This window comes from Chrysochloris asiatica, unplaced genomic scaffold, assembly GCF_000296735.1.
Source record: "Chrysochloris asiatica unplaced genomic scaffold, ChrAsi1.0 scaffold00211, whole genome shotgun sequence".
In the NCBI taxonomy this organism is placed as follows: domain Eukaryota; kingdom Metazoa; phylum Chordata; class Mammalia; order Afrosoricida; family Chrysochloridae; genus Chrysochloris; species Chrysochloris asiatica.
The window spans coordinates 2061266-2082790 of record NW_006408729.1 but is presented as its reverse complement, the minus strand read 5'-3'; the positions used below and the strand labels follow the sequence as shown (position 1 = coordinate 2082790).

The 21525-nt window shown below is 37.7% G+C and overlaps 1 protein-coding gene across 1 annotated transcript in view; it reads left to right on the top strand.

The window, feature by feature from the left end:
• NFKB1 (nuclear factor of kappa light polypeptide gene enhancer in B-cells 1) overlaps window positions 1-21525 on the top strand; it is a 162481-nt gene that overhangs the window by 60693 nt on the left and 80263 nt on the right. Inside the window, exon 5 of the mRNA XM_006872726.1 lies at window positions 7779-7927. Coding sequence (XP_006872788.1) covers window positions 7779-7927 — 149 coding nt within the window. The remainder of the gene's footprint in view (window positions 1-7778; window positions 7928-21525) is intronic.

Below are 21525 nucleotides of genomic sequence, written 5' to 3'. Positions count from 1 at the left end.
CTTAAGGAGCCTCTGTTCCCTTGACTATAAAATGGGGTGCCACAACTGACTCCACAGGATCTTATGAGGAGTAGCTGAGTTCACATGTTCCCTTCCATCAAACTCAGAAAGTTACAAATTATAGATAGTATGTGCTATGGAATTGCAACAAGCAAGTGAGATAAAATAATAACCCTAGAATTCCCAGTTAGTTTTATCATCTTCTTCTTGTAATAAATTGCATGTAGGCTTTCTGATCCCTCCCCTCTTCCTTCCAGGTATAGTCCCCCAAAAGGGACAGTGATGGAGTTTTGTGAGCTCAAGTGGTGAGGAGGGTACCATGGAAGACTTAGATTCAGGTCTCAACCTTGAAGAATGAATGAGTGGGTCTAAGTAAAAGATAGACACAAGGGACACCTCAGGTGGTAGAAATCACTGAGAAGCGGTGATAAGCAGGTATGGGTAGGTAATGATAAGACTCTTACCACAGGCCTTTTCACATGCTGTTCTCCTGGCAGGAGTGCTTTTCTCGGTCCCCTCAAACCTTAACCATCTCCTTTTTTGGTACGTTCCATCATCTTTTAGATCTCAGCCTTTATTATTCTCTCACGTATTACTCCCTCAGGAAGCTTTTCTCAACTTTCTAACCAGGTCAAATCTCTCTACTGTGAGAAAGAGAGAGGGAGTGAAAGAGAGAAATAGGTATAGATAAATCCTTTGTAGCTCCACAGTTGCACATTTAGTTGTGAGAATATTGGATTAGAATTCATGTCACTCTTGAGCCCCATCAAAACAGGAGCTGTGCCTGTTTTATGCTCACTGTGTAGTTCTTCATTCCTTGACAGTACATGAAACATACCAAGTAACCATTTTTGTCAAGTTCATTCTGACTTATGGTGAGTCAATATGTGTCAGAGTAGAATTGTGCTCTATTGAGTTCTCAAAAGCTGACTTTTTATAGTAGTTTGGCAGGCCTCTGTGTGTGTATGGGGAGGGGAGAGGAGACATTAGGGAGGGGGTAGCTCTGACCACTAACCTTTTGGCTAGCTGTTGGTACTACCCAGGAACACCCAAAACCACAAAACCCTAGTACCCTTGAGTCAGTCCCTACTCATAGCGACCCATAAGGTTTCCAAGGCTGTAAATTTTTACAGAAGCAGAATACCTCATCTTTCTCCTTCTGAGAAGCCTAAGGCTTAGCCCACTGTACCAGCAGGGCTCTTTAGGACCTTGGTGGTGGTGGTGGTGGTGGTTGTAAGCCTCCAAGTGTGTTCCGACTTGTATAGGGTTTTCAAGGCTGTATATCTTTATGGGAGCGGAAAGCTTCATCTTTCTCCCGCCAAGCAGCTGGGAGATTACAGTTGTTGACTTTGCAGTTAGCAACCCAACTCGTAACCAACTATGCTCCCAGAGCCCCTTTTAGGACCATAAAAGAGCTTAATAAATACTCACTGAAAGAATGGATAAATGTTCGCTTATCAGTGAACCTCGATGGGAAGGAGGATTTATATTTGAATTCAAACCCACCAGCTGCTCCTTGGAAACCCTATATATGGTAGCTGTGAGTTGGAACTGACGCAACAGCACTTAACAACAACAATAATAATCCTATTAGAAGGAGGTGTAGTGGATTACATGTTGGGCTACTAACTTCAAAGATCAGCAGTTCAAATCCACCAGCTGCACCAAGGGTGAATGATGAGGCTGTCTGCTCCTGTAAAGATTTACAGCCTCAGAAACCCTAAGCAGTAGTCTTAAAGCATCTCAGTAAGTTGGAATCAACTCAATGGCAGTGGGTTAATCCCATTAGATGCCAAATACTGCATTAATTTATTTAATCTTTAAAGCAATCTTTTTGAGATTTATTTTATTGTTAATCTTATTTTAAAAATGGAAAAACTGAAGTCCAGAGATGTTAAGCATCCTGTTCAGGCCCTCAGCTAATTAAGTAGCAATAGGGATTTGAACCAGGCAGGTCTGCTTTAGAGCCCTTGGACTTAACCATGTTGCTTTGCTGTTTATGCAGAGGACTAAGTCAAATACCCAGTTAAGTTGTGGCCAATTTCTATTTGAAAATTGTGGATTTTTTCCCACCTTCTCTTCAATATTGTCATCATCACTTAAGGAGAAAAAGTAATCCCCCCAAAAAAACCACTTCATGTGTCATGGCTTACATTTATGTTGACTCTATATTCTGCCAAAGTGCTTTGGTCAAATTTACCCAGAAAGTAAACTGGATGTTTCAAATGCTACTTCCCAGAAAATATTAAAGTGGTTCTCTTAATCATCTTTGAAAAGCCACCTTTGTACTTTGTCACAGCATGACAGAGTTGCTTTACATAAAAAGAGGTGATTTGACTAAGTTCAGTGTTATTTGAGACCCTTGGTTTCTATTTCTTATTCAAAAAGCAGATGTAGCCTGTGGTCCTCATTGAGTCAGATGTTGAGTCAGAAAGCTTTTGGAGCAAAGTCTTGATTTCATCAAGGAAGCCAAGATATGCTGAGCACTCCCAGGAATGGTGTTATTATAATAACGTAATTACTACTAGAAAGTTAACAAGCCCAATAAAATACAATACTCTGAGGAAAAAGCTTACCCTGGGAATAGAAGTTGTCTGAATCAGTCATTTATCCCACTTACCTGCCTTTAAACAGGATTTTTAAAAAACTTTTTATTGTGAATTGAGTGAAGATTTATAGACAAGATCATCAGTGTTACATTGAACAAATCATATTCTTTGTTTCATATCAGTGATTGCAACAGGTTTATTATTTTTTAAAACCATCTCAGCACAATTGGACTATTTTTAAATCTCTAGGTAGAAGAGTGTTTCCCTGCCATTCATAAGGTTTTCAGTGACTAAACATTTGGAGTAGTTCGTCACTCCTTCTTCCTAGTCTGTCTTCATCTGGAAGCTCATCTGAAACCTCTCCACCATGAGTGACCCTTGTTGTTGTTAAGTGCCGTCGAGTCGGTTCAGACCCATAGAGACCCAGAACAGGGTTTCCAAGGCTGTAAATCTTTACAGGAGCAGAAAGCCTCATCTTTCTTCCATGGAGCAGCTGGTAGTTTCGAAATGCTAACCTTGCAGTTCACAACCCGATTTATAACCACTATGCTACCAGAGTGCCTATAGGTAACCCTGCTGGTATTTAAAATACCCATGGCATAGTTTCCAGAATCACAGCAACTCACAAGCCACCACAGTACGACAAACTGACAGATGTATTTATTGCATTAGGCAAATCTGCTGCACAAGACCTTTTTAAAATGTGGAAGAGCAAAGATGTAAGCTTAAGGACTAAGGTACACTTGACCCAAGCCATGGTATTTTCAATAGCCTCATATGCATGCGAAAGCTTGGACAGTGAATAGGGAAGACTGTAGAATTGATGCTTTTGAGTTATGGTGTTGGAGGAGAATATTGAAAGTGCCATGGGCTGCTAAAGAACCAACGCATCTGTGTTAGAAGAAGTACAGCCAGAGTGCTCCTTGGAGGCCAGGATGGCCAAATTTGGTCACTCATATTTCAGACCTATTGTCAGGAAAGACCAGTCACTGGAGAAGGATATCATGTTTGGTAAGGTGAAGAGTTAGAAAAAAAGAGGAAGACCCCCCAGCGAGATGGATTGGCAAAGTGGCTGCATCGATGGGCTCAAGCATGGCAATAATTGTGAGGTTGGCTCAGGACCGGGCAGGGTTTTTGTTTTATGCATAGGGTCGCTATAAGTCGGTACCGACTCAATACCACCTAACAAAAACAACAAGGTAGAAGAATATATTATAATATTATATAGAATAATGGTTAACACTTGTGTACTGCTGTGATTTGTTGGGAAGTGTTCTAATCACTTTATATGCACTGATTTTCTTAGTTCTCACAATAATGCTTTGAGTTATCCCCATTTTACAGATGAGGAAACTCAACACTACCCAAGGTCACACACAAACTAAGTGGTAGAACTGTGTTCAAACCCACATAGTCTGCCCCAAAGTCTTTGTTCTTTAGTAGCTAATTAGGTGTTTGATTACCTTTGTCTCCTTGAGCTAACTGAAAGCTTAATTAGTATTTGGACCATTTATGTTTATAAAGAGAATCTTTCTGCAATAACCCGCCCTTTCTCGCAGACACAGATGCTCGCTAATAACCAATTTTCAAGGGAGCCACTATTCAAAGATGTAAAAGAGAGACTGAGTAAAAAGTATGATCTCCATAGAACCAATGGTATTCTGAATCAACTGCAAGTGATACAATGATCATGGCATTTTATAAAGTATACTCTTCCCCAATTATCATTCCAGTTTCTTCAAGAACCATCTAAACTGAAAATAGTATCATGTTTTTTCTGCCCCCACACTTCAGCTTTCTTCTTTCAGTCAGTATTTTGGAAAGTCCACAAAACCCAGGGGCCTCCCTGTCATGGCCTGTGGTCAATGTAAAAACCAGATGATGCCATGCTGATTTAGATTCTTTCACAGGGATCCAACACCACATTAGTCACTGGCAAATTTTCAGGTCCTTTACCTCAGAGACTACGCAGTTCCTCATTCTTGCCACCCTTCAATCATGAAGTAATAGTGAAAAAGATATGAGTACTGTTTGAGGACACCTCCCACCTCTTTCCTTCTATGCCAGTGACTAATTCCTTCATATAGAAGTAACACTGAAGAATCCAGAAACCCAAGTGACTGGGTTGTAATCGCTGTATTCCTCCCTGTCTCCTGTTGAAGTGAGAAGCCAACCTGATTTCACACAAGTGAAGCAATCCATTGTGCCTTAAACTGTTGCTCTCCTGGGCTCAGTGTCACTTAGAAATGAAATGACAAGGTCTATTTAGTGTTCTTTCACTGTTTCTTTATTACTGAAGAAGTCCCTATGGGATATATAGTATAAGACAGATTTCAGATATGGTCATCAAGGCACTGGGATTGGTTTCACCAATCCAGAGAGCAAGGAGACACCACAGCCATCTTCAGTACAAACCCAGAACTTGTCATTCCCTGTCCTTCGCTTTAGGGGCAAAGACTTCCTGTCTGTTATAAATAGAAAAGCACTAAGTTCGTAATTAGCTATGTGCTCAGAGGGTTTTGTTATTGTTGTTGTTTAAATGATTTGTTGTTGTTATTAAGTGCCATCCAGTTGGTTCCTACCCAAAGCAACCCTGTATAGGGTTTCTGACGAGTGGCTGGTGAGCTTGAACTATCAACCCTGTGGTTGAAATGACTTTGCAGTCCAGCACATTAACCCACAATGCCTATACCTGTTTAAAACCAGTGTCCTGGCCACACAGTCATTTTCTACTCTTGGGGGTGGGGGGACCCATGTGCATCAGAATAGAGCTCTGCTTCATGAGATTTTTAATGGATGGTTTTCTCGGAATTTTAAGAGTCCTTAGGAGATGCAAGTGGTTAACATACTTGGTTGCTGACTGAAAGGTTGGTGATTTGAGTTGACCCCAAGTCAACTTAGAAGAAAGACCTGGCAGTCTACTTGTGAAAATCCAGCCATTGAAACTGTATGGAGCACAGCTCTATTCTGATAAACATGGGGTCACCATGAGTCAGAGTAAACTTCATAGCAACTGGGTTTTTGGTTTGAGTTTTTGTCTGTTTGATTGCTTTGTATACCTGCTTAGGAAATTGTTTATTTGTGCTTTGAGATGGGCAAATCCAAATTTACTCCTAAATCCTGTTTGGGATTAACTTGCTCTACAAGGACTAGAGGTCACTCCTGCTCCTAGAAAGGGGTGGTAAGGATTCAGAAGCAAACTTTTACAGCTACTATGAACCAAGAGTCAGGCAGAGAGGCACTAAAATTGCAGTAGAGTTATACTGTTTATTACAACAGAGTCTGTCTCTTACTCGGGGAAAAGTTTCCCAAAAACTATATGAGGAAAACTTCCAGTTCTGATAAACTTCTCAAATCTTGTGACAAAATATTAGAATTTGGAAAACTCCATTCTGAGAAAATTCCACCAAGACCCTACCTCATGAATATGAGTCCATTTGATAATGCTGATATTAGGCATGGCCTTGTTGAAAGAGAGTCTGTCTCTTTCCCAGAAGTCTTATTGGTAGATGTAGGTTCTTCACCAGTTAGACCAGAAGGACTTCCATCAAGGAGCCATCTCTAGGTGGGATTCCAGTCTACTTTCCTTTTGGGATTCTGAGCTGCTTGTGCAGATTGATTGATTTTTTTAATGGTTGTATTGTTGGAAGATCTTGGATTTAGGTCATGTACTTCCTCAAATCAAGACCATATGAGCTAAAGAGATAGGGTGATCACTTCATTTGCACTGAAAGTCTTGCATTCCATGAAACTCCTCAGTCCAGGCAAACCCAGATGGTCAGTGACCCTGTGTGGCAATACTTCTGTACACTATGTTGTTGTTGTTAAGTGCTGTTGAGTCGATTCTGACTCTTAGCGACCCTGTATAGGGTTTCCAAGGAGTGGTTGGTGAGCTTGAACCACCAACTTTTCAGTTCAAACGACTTTGCAGTCTGACGCATTAGCCCACAGAGCCACACTATACTATACACTATATCCCGAGTCCTAGTATGGCACTGTAGGATAAACACTGGACTGTCAACCACAGGGTCGGTGATTCAAACCCACCTGCTGCTCCTCAAAAACCTTATAAAGATGACTCAATGGAACTTAATAACAGCATACACTATACCTAAGAGTTGGGCTGAATTTATCACAGGGTTCTGGTTTAATAGATTCTAGCAGGTAAAAGATAAGTTTATTACAGCTTATTTTTAGAGGCATGATTTTAGTGCTTGGGCTTTCTCAAGGTAAGAAATCTGGGGCCTTCTATAGAGAGCTAGAAGACCAACTGGAGGAACAACAATGTCGAAGCTCTCATTTAAGAACTCATTATTTCCTTGCTGTTTCTTTTTTATTGCCATCCTCATCATTATTAAGGTATAATAGTACAAAAGATAAGTTAGCTTCAATGAAAAAATCTGATTTTAATAAAAAAGTGTATTTTATTAGAACTAAACACGTGTCAAATCTAAGGATTTCCATTTTTTAATTGAGGAAGCTCATTGTGTCCTGGTCATATGTAACTCAGTAATAGAGATCATGATATAGAGGTTGCAAAGGCTGAAATATTCTAACAGTTACTTGTGGGTTAAGTGCTTGGCTTGAGCATCCACTGTCACCCTCTGGAAGCAGATCCTTGGACAGTAGTGTCTCTCCTGCCTCATTGTGGCAGAGTTAGGATACACTGCTTCTGTTTACCACTTTCCTTCTCTTACTTTCAATTAGAGTAATAATACATCCTCTTATCACCAGTCATTCACTCAGCTTAAATGACCAAAAAATGTGCAGAGGGTGCAAATGAAAGCAAGCTCTTTTTAGGAAGGGAGTGCTTTATAGCTGCACTGTATCCCCCAAGGTGCACTGTACCAACTTTAATCTATACTGCATTTTAAGTGGTCTGCTTTCTGGAGTATATCTTCCCACTGCTCAAAACAACCACCATTCGAATTTTCATTCTGTCATTTGTCAGTGCTTATTTTTAAAAATGGAACTGTGGTCATATATGTATGTTGTTGATGTTGGTAAGTGTCATCAAGTTGATTTCAACACATAACCACCCTGATAGAGTTTCCAAAGAGCGGCTAGTTGGTTTGAACCACTGACCTTGTGGTCCATCAGCACCACACCAGGAGTCCTCATATGTGTATATGCATGTTTAATTTTATGTCTTTATACTTTCTCATAAACACTTTTCCATATTGCTGTATAGTAAGATATGCTGACTTTTGAAATGTGCTTCTTATATAGATCTGCAACTATATGGGACCTGCAAAGGTTATTGTTCAACTGGTCACAAATGGAAAAAACATCCACCTGCATGCACACAGCCTGGTGGGGAAACACTGTGAGGATGGAATATGTACAGTGACCGCTGGACCCAAGGATATGGTGGTTGGGTAAGTACATGATGTTGTGGAAGGCAGGAACAGATGAAATGTGGGTCCCAGGGATTTTAACTAAACAGGGCCTTTTGACTAGGAACTTTCCTGAGATCATCAGAGGATCTCAAAAACCATGAAAGCCTTGTGCCCTCACTTGGACTATGAGGAGTAAGGTAACCACATGTCAGTTTGTCTCAAACTGCCAGTTTGCACTTGTGGTCTTGGCCTCATTATTTATAGCACCCTTTTCACTCTCCTAAGTGGCTCCCTTTTGATGGTAAAATATATGGTCACCTGATCTAGACAGCACTTTTGACACTAGTTACACCGTCTTCTAGAAATAATGGTAAGGAGGAAATAGAAGTAAGAAAACTAATTTTAGCAGAAGCTAACACTTCGTAGATGGTCTCAACATCTTGATGATTCCTTTAATGAACTACTGACTTTAGTTTTATAGTGTGAACATTCGGAGCATAAAGTGAATAAATAAACATTGTCTCAGCTCTGTGCTACTTAGAATGTGTTCACAAATAAGAATTCAAGGATTGAAAATTTGCTTTATCTTTCGTTAAGCTTGAAATATAAACACAAGGTGACATACTCGTTTAAGAGTTTGCCACACAAATAAAACAAGCAATTTTGTGAAAAATAGCTGTTGGTGATCCATCTTTAGAATCAAGGAAATTTTGGGTGTAGCAAGTTGGCATGACAAAAGGGACTAGTTTGACCTGCTAGAGTCTTTTAAATAAGTATGCACCCATCAAAGAAGTAGGGGAAGTTCATTGGGAGGGGATGAAACTAACTTTAAATGAGAATGCTCCCTATAGGGACTAGTAGGCTAGGGAAAGATTATAAACTCCAAAATACCCAGTAAAGGGGAGATGGAGGAGGGGCTTTTTCCAAGTTAGGTTAATAAAACTCCTTGTCAAATGGCCACGCAACATGTCTGCCCTTGTCTATGGGGCTAGGTGCCTGATTTTGTGAAGTCGAATAAAGAAAACCTCATTCTTGCTAAAATTAGTACAGATTGGATTACTTGAGTGTTTGTCAGTATAGACAATGTTTCTCAGATTTTTAATGAATGAAGTCCCATTTATTGGATATAATGGGTAAAATCAATTTAATCCAAAATAAGAATGTTTAGATTAATTTTGTTTAATTCTGTAAAGTAACCTTCAATATTTTCCTAATCTTGGTTTAAATGGTGCATGCTAAAATTCCAGTTAATCTGGGCTATTCATTCAAAAGAAAGGAATTGTTTAAACCAACTATAATTAAACTGATGGTAGCATTTCAGCCTTTGAATTTAGATCAAGTTTCAAATTGGTTGTTATTGGGGAGATTGAGCTTTCATGTTCCAAGGCATTTCTTTGTTTGACTGTTAAAATATTCAAGTGTGAAAAACCTAGAGAGAGAGCTTTCAAGTCACTAAAATCTGATTCTTTTGATGTTAGCAGAAAAAACACTCTAGGTTGAAGGAAGAAGCTTAAATTGATTTGAAAAATTCAAGTGTGCTTTATATGAACTTGTTTCAACATTCTTTTGAAAGATTGGCCCATTTCCTGTTCTATATGACAGTTGTTTCATCGTCTGTTTTGGAATACCCTTTCCAGTTCCTGACTGACCTGTCAGAGCTTTGAAATGCAGGGTAATTGTCATGGTTTCAGACTAGTTGATTGCTTAGTGTTTTTGCAGATTGACTCATGTTAATTTGAAGTGTTTTTTTCTCCTTGGTTTTGCTTAATCTTTGTGATAATCATATCCTTTAGAGGAAAAAGAAATGTCCTACTAATAATCTTTGTTATTATAAAACATTCAGTGTATTGTCTGTAATTTGTTGTTTCTGTAACATGGCTTAACAATTTTTTGAGGAGTTCAGTAGGGACAAATGGTTATTTAGGAGTCTCTGGGCAGCACAGACAGTTAATGCACTTGGCTGTTAACCAAAAGATTGGTACTTCCAGTCCACTCAGAGAGGCCTGACAGAAAAGTTCTCGTGATCTACGCTGAAACACATAGGACTGCAGTGATTTGGAATCAACTCAACTCAAAGTCAGTTTAAGCTGCAAGATCAATGGTTCAAACTCAACGGCCACTCCTCAGAAACTCTGTACAGGGTTACTGTCTGAGTTGGAACCAACTCCACAGCACTTAACAACAACAATAGGTGTTAAAAAGGAGCCCTGGTGGTGCTGTTGTTTAGGTGTTGGTCTGCTAACCACAGGTCAATGATTCAAACCCACTGGCTGCTCTGCAGGAGAAAGATGAGGTAGTCTGCTTCTGTGAAGATTTACAGTTTCAGAAACCCTATATAAGGGTCACTGTGAGTCAATCTACTCAGTGCCCATGGGTTTGGCTTATTTGGTTTAGAGTTGGTGCAAAGGTTTAAGTGCTTGACTACTGACTAAAAGATTGCTGCTGTTTTTGTATACCATCAAGTCAATTCTGACTCATGACAACCATCTAGGAAGGACTAGAACTGCCCCCATAGGATTTCCTAGGCTGTTTTTTCCCACCACCACTAATCTGTTAGTTTGTCGTACTGTGGTGGCTTGTGTGTTGCTGTGATTCTGGAAGCTATGCCACCAGTATTTTTAATACCAGCAGGGTCACCCATGGTAGACAGGTTTCAGCAGAGCTTCCAAATTAAGACAGACTAGGAAGAAGGAGAGGCAGACTGCTTTTAAATGTTTAGCCACTAAAAACCTTATGAATAGCAGTGTAACATTGAAAGATACAGTGCCAGAAGATGAAAACATTATAAATAATATTAGAATATTGGCAGCTATAGTACCAAAATCTGAGACTCTCAGGAAGAAAGACACTCAAAACACAACTGAGGAAGAGCTGATTCTTCAAAGAAGAGTTGACTGTGATGACATGAATGGCATAAAGTTTTCAGAACCTTAATTTGCTGATGGGAGCACAACTAAAATTGAGGAGAAACAGCTTTAACAATCCATTAACAGTCAGATCTTGGAATGTATGAAGTATTGATCTAGGAATATTGAAAGTTGGCAAAAATGAAATGGAATGTATAAAGATTGATATCTTCGGCATAAGTGAGCTGAATGGGCTGGTATTGGCCATTATGAACCTGACAATCATATGATTTACTACGGCAGGAATGACAAATTGAAGAGGAAGGGCATCACATTCCTGGTCAAAAAGAACATTGCAACTTTATCTTGAAATACACTGCTGTATGTGATAAGATAATCCATATACTTACAAGGAAGACCAGTTACCAATATTATTCAAATTTACACACCAAACACCAAAGCAAGTAATGATGAAATAGAAGAATTCTATTAACTTCTTCAGTTAAAAATTGATCAAACTTGCAATCAAGATGTTTTGATGATTACTAGTGATTGGAATGCACAGGTTGGAAACAAAGAGGAAGGATCAGTAATGAGAAACTATGGCCTTGGTGATAGAAATGATACTGGAGATCACATGATAGAATTTTGTAAGACCAAAAATTTATTCATTAAAAATACCGTTTTTAAACAACAAAAAAGGCAACTATATACATGGACCTCACCAGATGGAATACACAAGAATCAAATTGATTATATCTGTGTGCAGAGACAGTGGAAAAAGGTCAATATCATCAAGCAAAACAAGGCCAGGGCCAACTGAGGAACAGACCATCAAGTCTCATGTGCAAATTCAGACTGAAGTTGAAGAAAATTAAAACAAGTTCACAAAAAACAAAATATGACTTTGAATATATCCCACTTGAATTTAGAGACCATCTCAAGAACAGATTTATGCATTAAACATTAATGACTGAAGACAGTAGACTTGTGGGATGACATCAAGAACATCATGCAGGAAAGAAACAAAAGATCATGAAAAAGACAGGAAGGAAAGAAAAGGTCAAAATGAACATCAGAAGAAACTCTGAAACTTTCCTTGAATATAGAGAAGCAAAAGTGAATGGAAGAAATAAGGTAAAAAAGCTGAATAGAAAATTTGAAAGGATAGCTTGAGAAGATTGTTATATGTCAAATATTATGTTTATATGTATATATATGGAGTTCTGGTGTGGTGCCATAGGATAAGCACTTAAATGTAAAATCAGTTTAAACTGCAAGGTCAATTGTTCAAACTCACCAGCCACTCTTCAGAAACCCATACAGGTCACTATGAGTTGGCTATATATATATATATCCTGTTTATATATGCTTGTATATTATATATATATATATAATATATATATTATTTGTATATGTTATATATATGTGTGTGTGTGTTATATATAAATAATATATATTATATATAAGCATATATAAAAAATATATAAGCATATATAAACAGGATATATATATATATAGCCAACTCATAGTGACCTGTATAGGGTTTCTGCTTATATATATGTTAAGTAGCTCTGGTAGTGTAGTGGTTACGAATCAGGTTGCAAACTGCAAGGTCAGCAGTTTGAATCTACCAGCTGTTCCCAGCTGTTCCTCAGGAGAAAGATGAGGCTTTCTGCTCCCGTAAAGATTTATAGCCTTGGAAACCCTGTACAGGGTCGCTATGGGTCAGAATTGACTTGACAGCACTTAATAACAACAACATATATATGTTATATATATGTTTACATATATATAACATATATATATATATTCTGTTTTTGTTGTTGTTGTTGTTAAGTGCTCCTGCAAATAAAGCCTCTGAACCCCTATACAGGGTCTCTATGAGTCATCAACTCAGTGGCACTTAACAACAGCATGAGCAAAATATTGAATGATGCAGGAAGCATCAAAAAAAGATAGCATGTATACACAGAATCACTGTACCCCTCTTAAAAAAAAAAAAAAAAAAAAGGTCAATCTTCAAACATTTCAAGACGTAGCATATGATCAAGAACCAAAAGTACTGATGGAAGAAGTCCAAAGTGCAATGAAGGGATTGGTGAAAGGCAAAGCTCCAGTAATTGATACAATACAAATTGAACATTTTCAACAATCTGATGCCAGTACTTGTAGGTGCTTACTCACCTATACCAGAAAATTTACACAACAGCTACTTGTGCCCATCCCAAAGAGAGGTGACCCAATGGAATGCAGAAATCATTGAACAATGTCGTTATTGTTCAAGTAAAATTTTGCTAAACATAATTCAAAAATGGCTGCAGCAATACATCAACAGAGAACTGCCAGAAACTCAGTCCCGATTCAGACAAGGGCATGGAATGAGGGATGTCACTGCTGACATCAGATGGATCTTGGCTAAAAGCAGAGAATACCAGAAAGATTTTACTTGTGTTTTATTGACTATGCAAAGGCATTCAACTTTGTTAATCATAACAAACTATGGGTAACATTTTTTAAGAATGGGTGCTTAATCCTTACACACCACCAAGACTCCTTAACCAAAAGGCTAGCACTTCAAATTTACCCAAAGCACCTCAAAAGAAAAGTCTGGTAATCTACTTCTGGAAAGTCAAAACTAATGAAATACCTAGGGTTGCTATGAGTTGGACACAACTCAATGACAACTGTTATTGTTGTTTTAATACTGTTGTTGTTGTTAAATTCTGTTGAGTCAGTTTCGACTCATAGCGACCCTGTATAGGGTTTCTAAGGAGTGGCTGGTGAGTTTGAACCACTGCCCTTGCGGTTCAAACTAACCTTGCAGTCCAGTGCATTATCCTACTGGACTAGGTTATTTAATTGGGAAACTAGAGCAGGGATAGAAGTAAATTCCCTATCTCTAAGGAATTTCATGTGAAGCCTCATAACTGGTAGAAACCTAGCTACATTCATTCATTGAACTAACATTTTCATCATCTAATCTAAGTTTAGCCTTTTGTTTGTTTGTTTTTTAATGTTTTATTGTGAATTATGTGATAGTTTACATGGGAGAACATTAGTTTTACATTCATCCTATCATATATCATTTCATTGCCATAGTTACAATCCCCTCCATGCATCATCACCCAACCAAAGGGTATACTTACTATCTAATGTGATTTTTAGTTGGGAAATTTTACTTACGGTATTCTTTAAGTATATTATTTCTTTTATGATTCATTTGCTTTTTTTAAAATTATTATCAATTTTTTAAAATATTTCCAGTGTCATGGAAAGAACTGTGTTGAGTCTGGAGACCAGAATTTGGTTTCCATTTGTTACTCTCAGCTGTACAACTAGGACAAGTTGCATGACTTCTTGGGGTCTTAATTTCTTTCTTTATAAAATATGAGAGTTGAAGTCCTGGTGTGGTGATGTAGGATAAGTACTGGACTGCTAACCATAAGGTCAGTTATTCAAACTCACCAGCCACTGTGTCCTAGTATGGCTCTGGGGGTTAATGCATTGGACTGCAAAGTTGGTTTGAACCACAAGGTCAGTGGTTCAAGCTCACCAGCCGCTCCTTGAAAACCCTATGCAGGGTCACAGTGGGTCGGAACTGATTCAACAGCATTTAATTACAACAACAAATCAGTTGGAACTGACTCAATGAAGCTTAACAACAGCAAAATGTGAGAGTTGGGCTACAGAATCTATCTCCAGGCCCCTTCTATGTCAAAAATTCTATACTTAACTTACATTAACTCATATTATAAAATAACATGAGCAAACTTGTCACATATGTATTTATGATATGACATTGATTATTGTTAATAAGTGCTAACTTGCTATCAATACCGAAATTTTGGAAGATAGCCAGAGTTATTCCTTAGACTTGTCAATACTGGAAATGAAAGGAACCAATATAACCTGTTTTAATACTGCAACTTTAGCTATAGATTCACAAGCAAGGCATTGATCCAACAAAAGAACATAAAAAGATGGCACTGAATAAATTACTTTTCTTTGGAGTGCTTCTCTTTACTTTTGTCTTAGCATAAATTCTCAGAAAAACTTAATTTCTATTTTTAATATATGTAAGTCACATTAAAATATTGATATTTTAGGAGTAGGTTAATAAGTCAAGGATCTCTGGTAGTGTAGTGGTTATAAGTCAGGTTGCTAACCTCAAGGACAGCAGTTTGGAACTACCAGCAGTCCCTTGGGAGAAAGATGAGGCTTTCTGCTCCAATGTAAAGATGTACAGCCTCGGAAACAAATATGCAGGGTCACTATGAGTCAGAAACCGACTCCACAGCACACACCCACCACCAACAACTTAGTATATGGAGTTCTATTGTGGCTTGTGGACTGCTAACCACAAGGTTAGTGGTTCAAAGCCACCATGAACTTCTTGGAAGCCCTGTACAGGGTTTCTGTGAGTTGAAATGGACTCAACAGCACTTACCAACAAGTGATGGTTATAGGTTTTATTTAATTTGGGTGATTTGTCTTTTAATTTTTTTAATTAGCTGTAATTTTGTTTGTTGCTCTTTTATTTCTTATCCATTCATTTAGTGCTGTTCCTGATAAAAATTATCTTGGTTTGGTATTTTAGTTATATCCTAAATATCACCTATTTATTTGAACCAATTTTTAGTTCTTTGAAATTTTCCTTTGATGGGAAATCAGTTCCATTATTAGATTTTGTTTTAGGCCATTTTCTTCACCAATGATCACATACCCTCCACTTCCTGGCAGCCTTTGACTTTGCCTTTTTATTTATTTATGTGTTTATTTATTTTCTAGTCTTTACAGCAAATGCCAAATGGTAAGCACTAAAAGTAGATTGGTAACTACAGAGAAAAAACAAGACCTCCCTCAGTGAGCTAGTGCAGGCCATATGAAATGGCTGTTTTTGAGAATCCAAAAACAATTGGATATTGGCAATTATATGATTCAGCTTAATGTTCAGAAAAAAGAGCTGCATGGAGAAAATGTACAAAGTATGAACTGAGGTTGGAAGCATTTAGAGTGTGTATTATGAGTCAGGGGCTGCTTTTAAATCCTATGCCAACTGTGAAATCCATGTTTGAATCCAGAAATGAGGAAAGGTCACATGGAGAGGCCACTTTTGAGTATTAGCCCAATAGTATGAGTATTTGAACACAGACACAAGGCAACAGTTATTTCCAGATAATTACAAGGATGGTGATACCTATCTGATTGCAAACACGGCCTAGGGGCTTGTGTCTGACCTCCTCTGGCTTCATGAGGATGAAAGAGAATCATTCTCCACATCAGCCTGAGGCCAATTCCTATGAGATGGAGATCAGGCATGCTGCCACCCTCCAACCTTCTTTATCTTAGTCTGACACCAGCCATCACATTGTGCTTTGGGGTTCTACACAGAACTTATACTCATGACTATGGGGTTTCTTGGGGAAGTTAACAAGGTGCAATTCAGGCGGGGATACAGCCTCTTTCCGGTCAGGAGTACCACTTCTTAACCATACCACTGGTGCGCCTCTCTAGGGGTCCTTGCAGTTCCTTGATCTCTGCCCTGTTCAGGGCAAATCCTTTCTCAGCCATGTGGTTCTTTGGGCTCTGCCCTGTTCAGGGAAAGTTTTGTAGGCTCCTTTACCTCTGCTGATAAATGTCCAAAGGAGACCCAATTCTGCAAGCCAGCTTCTCCCAGAAGTGTCTCAGCTTTACTGTTCAGTGGGACAGGTAACCGATGCCTTCATCCAAGCTGATGCCTCTACTGCCTCCTCTGCCAACACCCACTTCTCCTTGCAGGAACCTTGTGATCCCAAGGATATGCTCTACTTCTGGTTTTCCTTTCTTGATGGTCTTGAGATCCTCTGTTCCTGCTTCTGAATCACCCCCTTTAAACTTTACTGGGATAGCAAAACTAATCCCTACGTTGGAATTCTATACATCCTATTTTCAGGGTCCCACCTAGCCGTAGTGTGATGCTGTAGAATAAGCATTGGACTGATAACCACAAGGTTAGCAGTTCAAACCCACCAGCCACTCTCAGAAACCCTATATAGGGTTGCTCTGAGTCAACAGACAGTGTACAACAACAGCCCAGGCATTTGGTAAGAATTACAAAGATTATGGTAGAAGACTCATAATTCACTGTAGCACACTGGTATAGTGCAAAAAGTTTCAAATCTCGCTGTTAATTATAAATATTAGCACTTTATGGTGGGACATTTTATACAAATGTTAATGCTAGTCCCTACTCTCAACAATGCTGATCTCGTTGATCTAGAGTGATATAGAACAGTTTTTCTCAAAAGTTAGCATGCATCAGAATTAGCTGCAGTAGATTTGAGATGGAATCCAAGAATTTGCATTTTTAATAAATTCCCAGGTGATGCTGTTGGTCTGAGAAACCACTGGTATAGAAGAGTAAGGTATTTTTAACAAGAAGCAGAATTATAGTCCTAATCTTGTTATTAACTGTGATAAACTTCTTTACTTTTGGTTAGATTTGTAATATAATTTAAATACGATAATATTCACCCTTTATAATGTATAGTTTTATAAGTTTTGGAAAATACATACATTCATACATACATCATAATCAAGACAAAGAATAACGTCATCATCCCCCCAAATTCCTTTGTGTCCCTTTGTAGTCAACTTCTCCCATCTCTCCAGACAGCCACATATCTGTTGTCTATCCCTTTACATTTTCAAGAATGACATATAAATGGAATCATATATTATATAGCCATTTGCGTTTGCCTTCTTATACTTAGAGTAATGCATTTGCAATTCATCTATGTTGCATTTATCAAGTAATTTATTCCTTGTAGTTGCCAAGTAGTATTCCATTGAGTCTATGTACCATACTTCACTCATTCATCAGTTGAAAGACATTTTGTTTGTTTTCAGGTTTTGATGGGAAAGCCACATAACATGTAAACATTTAGGTTAACTATTAGGAGTGGAACTCTAAGGATGTATGGTAAGAAAGTACCAAATTGTTTTCCACACCATATTGCATTTCCACATATTAACATTTATGACATTCCATTTTTTTCCTGTTGCATGAGTTAGTAATCATCATGCATGCTTGTTTTCTTTTATATTTTATTAGAGAAGTTATCAAACATAACTTCATTGTATTCATCATTTAGCTTCAGTATTTAACTATAACATATCCAATCTTAATTAAGACATACCCTCACATAGATAGCTTTCGTTACTGATTTCTGTTGTAATTCCAACATGATAAAAAAACACTTTATAATATTTTAATCATTTTAACTTTATTGAGATTTGATTTGAAGGTCAGAATATGGTCTATCTTGGTAAATATTTCTTGAACTAGGAATGTTTGTACTGCTCTTGCTGAGTGGAGTGTTCTGTTAATGCAAATTAGGTCAAGTTGTTTGATAGTCTTGTTCATATTTCCTGTATCCTTACTAATATTGTATCAACTTGTTCTATCAATTATTAAGAGAGGAATGTTGAAATTCCCAAATAATTTGTAGATTTATTAATGTTCCATTTCATTTCTGTAATATTTTACTTCACTTTTTCTAAAGTTCTTATATTAGTTAGAGAGACATTAAGATTCTTATGTTCTATTGAAGCATTTATCCCTTTATCATTATTAAATAACCCTGTTTTTTCCTGGAAACATTCTCTGCTCTAAAATTTATTTTGATACTAATATAGCTACTTCATCTTTCTTTGGACTAATGTTGGCATAGAATATATTTTCTTATCCTTTTGGTATTAAACTACTTGAGTATTAAAATATAAGTAAATATACTATACGCTGCTTAAATTGAGTCATGTTTTTTTTTTTTAATTGAAGCTGGCAGTTTGTCTTTTAATTGAGGTGCATAGATCATTTATATGTGATTATTGAGATGTCTGTGTTTACATTTGCCATCTTGCCATATATACATGTTTCCTATTTGTCATATTTATTCTTTGTTCTCTCTTTTTTATTGCCTTTTGTTGGATTAGTAGTTATGATTCTACTTAATCTCATTTAAGTAGCTCTGGTAACGTAGTGGTTACGAATCGGGCTGCAAACCCTAAGGTCAGCGGTTCGAAACTACCAGCCACTCCGCGGGAGAAAGATGAGGCTTTCTACTCCCATAAAGATTTACGCCCTCGGAAACCCTGTACAGGGTCGCTATGGGTCGGAACCGACTCGATGGCACTTAACAACAACAACAACAATCTCATTTATTAATTTATTAGCTATATTGTTGTTGTTAAGTGCTGTTGAGTTGGTTTTGGCTCACAGCGAGCCTATATAGAATTTCTGAGGAATAGATAGTGGGTTTAAACCTTAGACCTTGTGATTAGCAGTCCAGTGCTTATTTTACAGCACCACCCCAGGACTCTAATAAAAATACCTCTTTGTATTATTAGTATTTTTCTTAAGGTTTTATACTTCCTTCACTTATTTTATATTAAGTAATATTACGTTTGTTTGTTGTTAAGTGCTGTTGAGTCAATTCTGACTCATAGCAAACCCATATAGGGTTTCCAAGGAGCAGCTAGTGAGTCTGCACTGCTGACCTTGCGATTTAAACCGACCTTGTGGTCTAGTGCTTATCAAGTAAATTATACTTCTTTGCATATGTTTTTGTTCTTAAGTGTTCTTGAGTCAGTTCCAACTCTTAACAACCCGGTATAGGGTTTCCAAGGAGTGGCGGATAAGTTTGAACCGTCAACTTTGCAGTTCAAACTGGCCATGCAGTCAACTGCGTATCCTACAGTGCCCGTAGATGACATTTATAACAGTTTTATTTTCTCTCTTCTGGCCTTTGTGTTCTTGTTGTCATATGTTTTATATCTACGTATGGTATAAATTCCACAATCCAGTGTTCTTTTTTATTTTTGCTCTAAACAGTCAATTACCTTTTACTTTAAAATGGTAAAATAAATTCATAAGAAACTTATAAAAATAAAAAATATTTTGTATTTAGTCACTTGCCTACCATTTTCTTGTTTCATGAGTCAAGAACTCTATCTAGGATACTTTTTTTTTTTCTGTCTAAAGCACTTCCTTGAATTTTCTTGTAGTTGGTCTGATAAAAGCAAATGCATTCGGTTGTTGTATGTCTGTAAGAGTCTATTTCTTCTCCACTTTTGACAGATACATTTCAAGACTACAGAAATGTAAGTGGACAATGTTTTTCTTTCAGTTACTAAGCATTGCGCCACCGTCTTCTGACTTGCCTTGTTTCTGACAAGAGATCTCCTGTCATTCATATCTTTGTTCCTCTGTACAAGATGTGTTTTTTAAGATTGGACTTCATTGGGGTTCTTGGGTCTCTGGACTTATGGTTTTTATTAAATTTGGAAATTTAGCAGTCACCATTTCTTCCAGTTTTGTTTTTTTCAGTCTTTTTTTCTGGAACTCTAATTCAATGCGTATTAGGCCTTAAGAAGTTGCCCCACTGCTGATCTGCTTTTGCTCTTCTCTGCGTTTCCTATTGGATAGCTTCTATTATTATGTCTTCAAGTTCACTTTTTTTTCTATAGTGTCAGATATGTTCTTTATCTTATCTAGTGTATATTTCTTCTGAGACATTACAGTTTTAATCTCTAGAAGATTGTTTTTGGGCCTTTTATATACCTTTTCTGTCTCTTCTTAATGTATTAATGCTTTCTACCTTTATAAAGTATGGAATAGATTATACTAACTATTTTAATGTACCCATCTCCAAATTATGTTTCCTGTTGTATTTCAAAATCTTCTTCTATTGATTGATTTTTATCTTCATCATGAGTTGCATTATCTTACTTATTTGTATTTCTGGAAATTTTTAATTAGATACCAGACATTTTGAATTTTGGATTGTTGGGTGCTAGATATTTTTGTATCCATTTTCTTAGTTTTTGAGATTTGAATAAAATTAAATTTGGGGTGAACAATCTGATCCTTGTTAGATTTGCCTTTAGGTTTTATTAGAGACACAATATTAAGGCAATACCTTTTGAATATTCTGCCTGATGGTCCTTCTATTACAAAGTTTCTCTAGTCTGGCAATTGAGAACATAAAGTAGTACAGCTCTGTGTGAGCTCAGAGGGTTGTTCTACCTGCTCCCTACTGGTGGTTCTTTTCCCAGCCTTGAGTAGTTTCCTCACACACGTGCTCTGATCAGTGCTCAGATAACAATTGAGGTAGAAGCACCTACAGATCTGAGTGCTCTCTGTGGTGTAGTTTTTTTGATTTCTGGTGCTCTTCCTGTTATACTGCTATTCATAAGGTTTTCAGTGGCTAACATTCAGAAGTGGTATGGCTCTCCTTCTTACTAGTTTATCTTCGTCTTAAAACTTTGCTGAAACCTGTCCCTCATGGGTGGCCCCACTAGTATTTAAAATACTGATGGCATAGCTTCCAACATTTCAACAATACACAAGTCACCACAGTACAACATATTCACAGACGAGAGAGCCAGAATGCTCCATAGAAGTAAGAATGGCAGACTTTGTCTCTTGTATTTTGGACATGTTGTCAGGAGGAATCAGTCCCTGAAGGATATCATGCTTGGTAAAGTAGAGGGTCATGAGAGATGGAGACATGGAGAGAGAGAGCAGCTGAGGACTCTAGTTTCATGGGAAGAGAGGGACTGAGAGCTGGCAGCCAGGAGGCAGACTTGCAGAATGTGCCCTTTTGGTGGTGTAAATTATTATATATGCTAGAGTGTTTTTGTTTTTTAAAAGAGCTAAAATGAATAGAGAGAAATACTGTTAACTGATGGTACATGGAGGGGATTATAATCACTCTAAAGGTCAGCGGTTCAAAACTACCAGCCGCT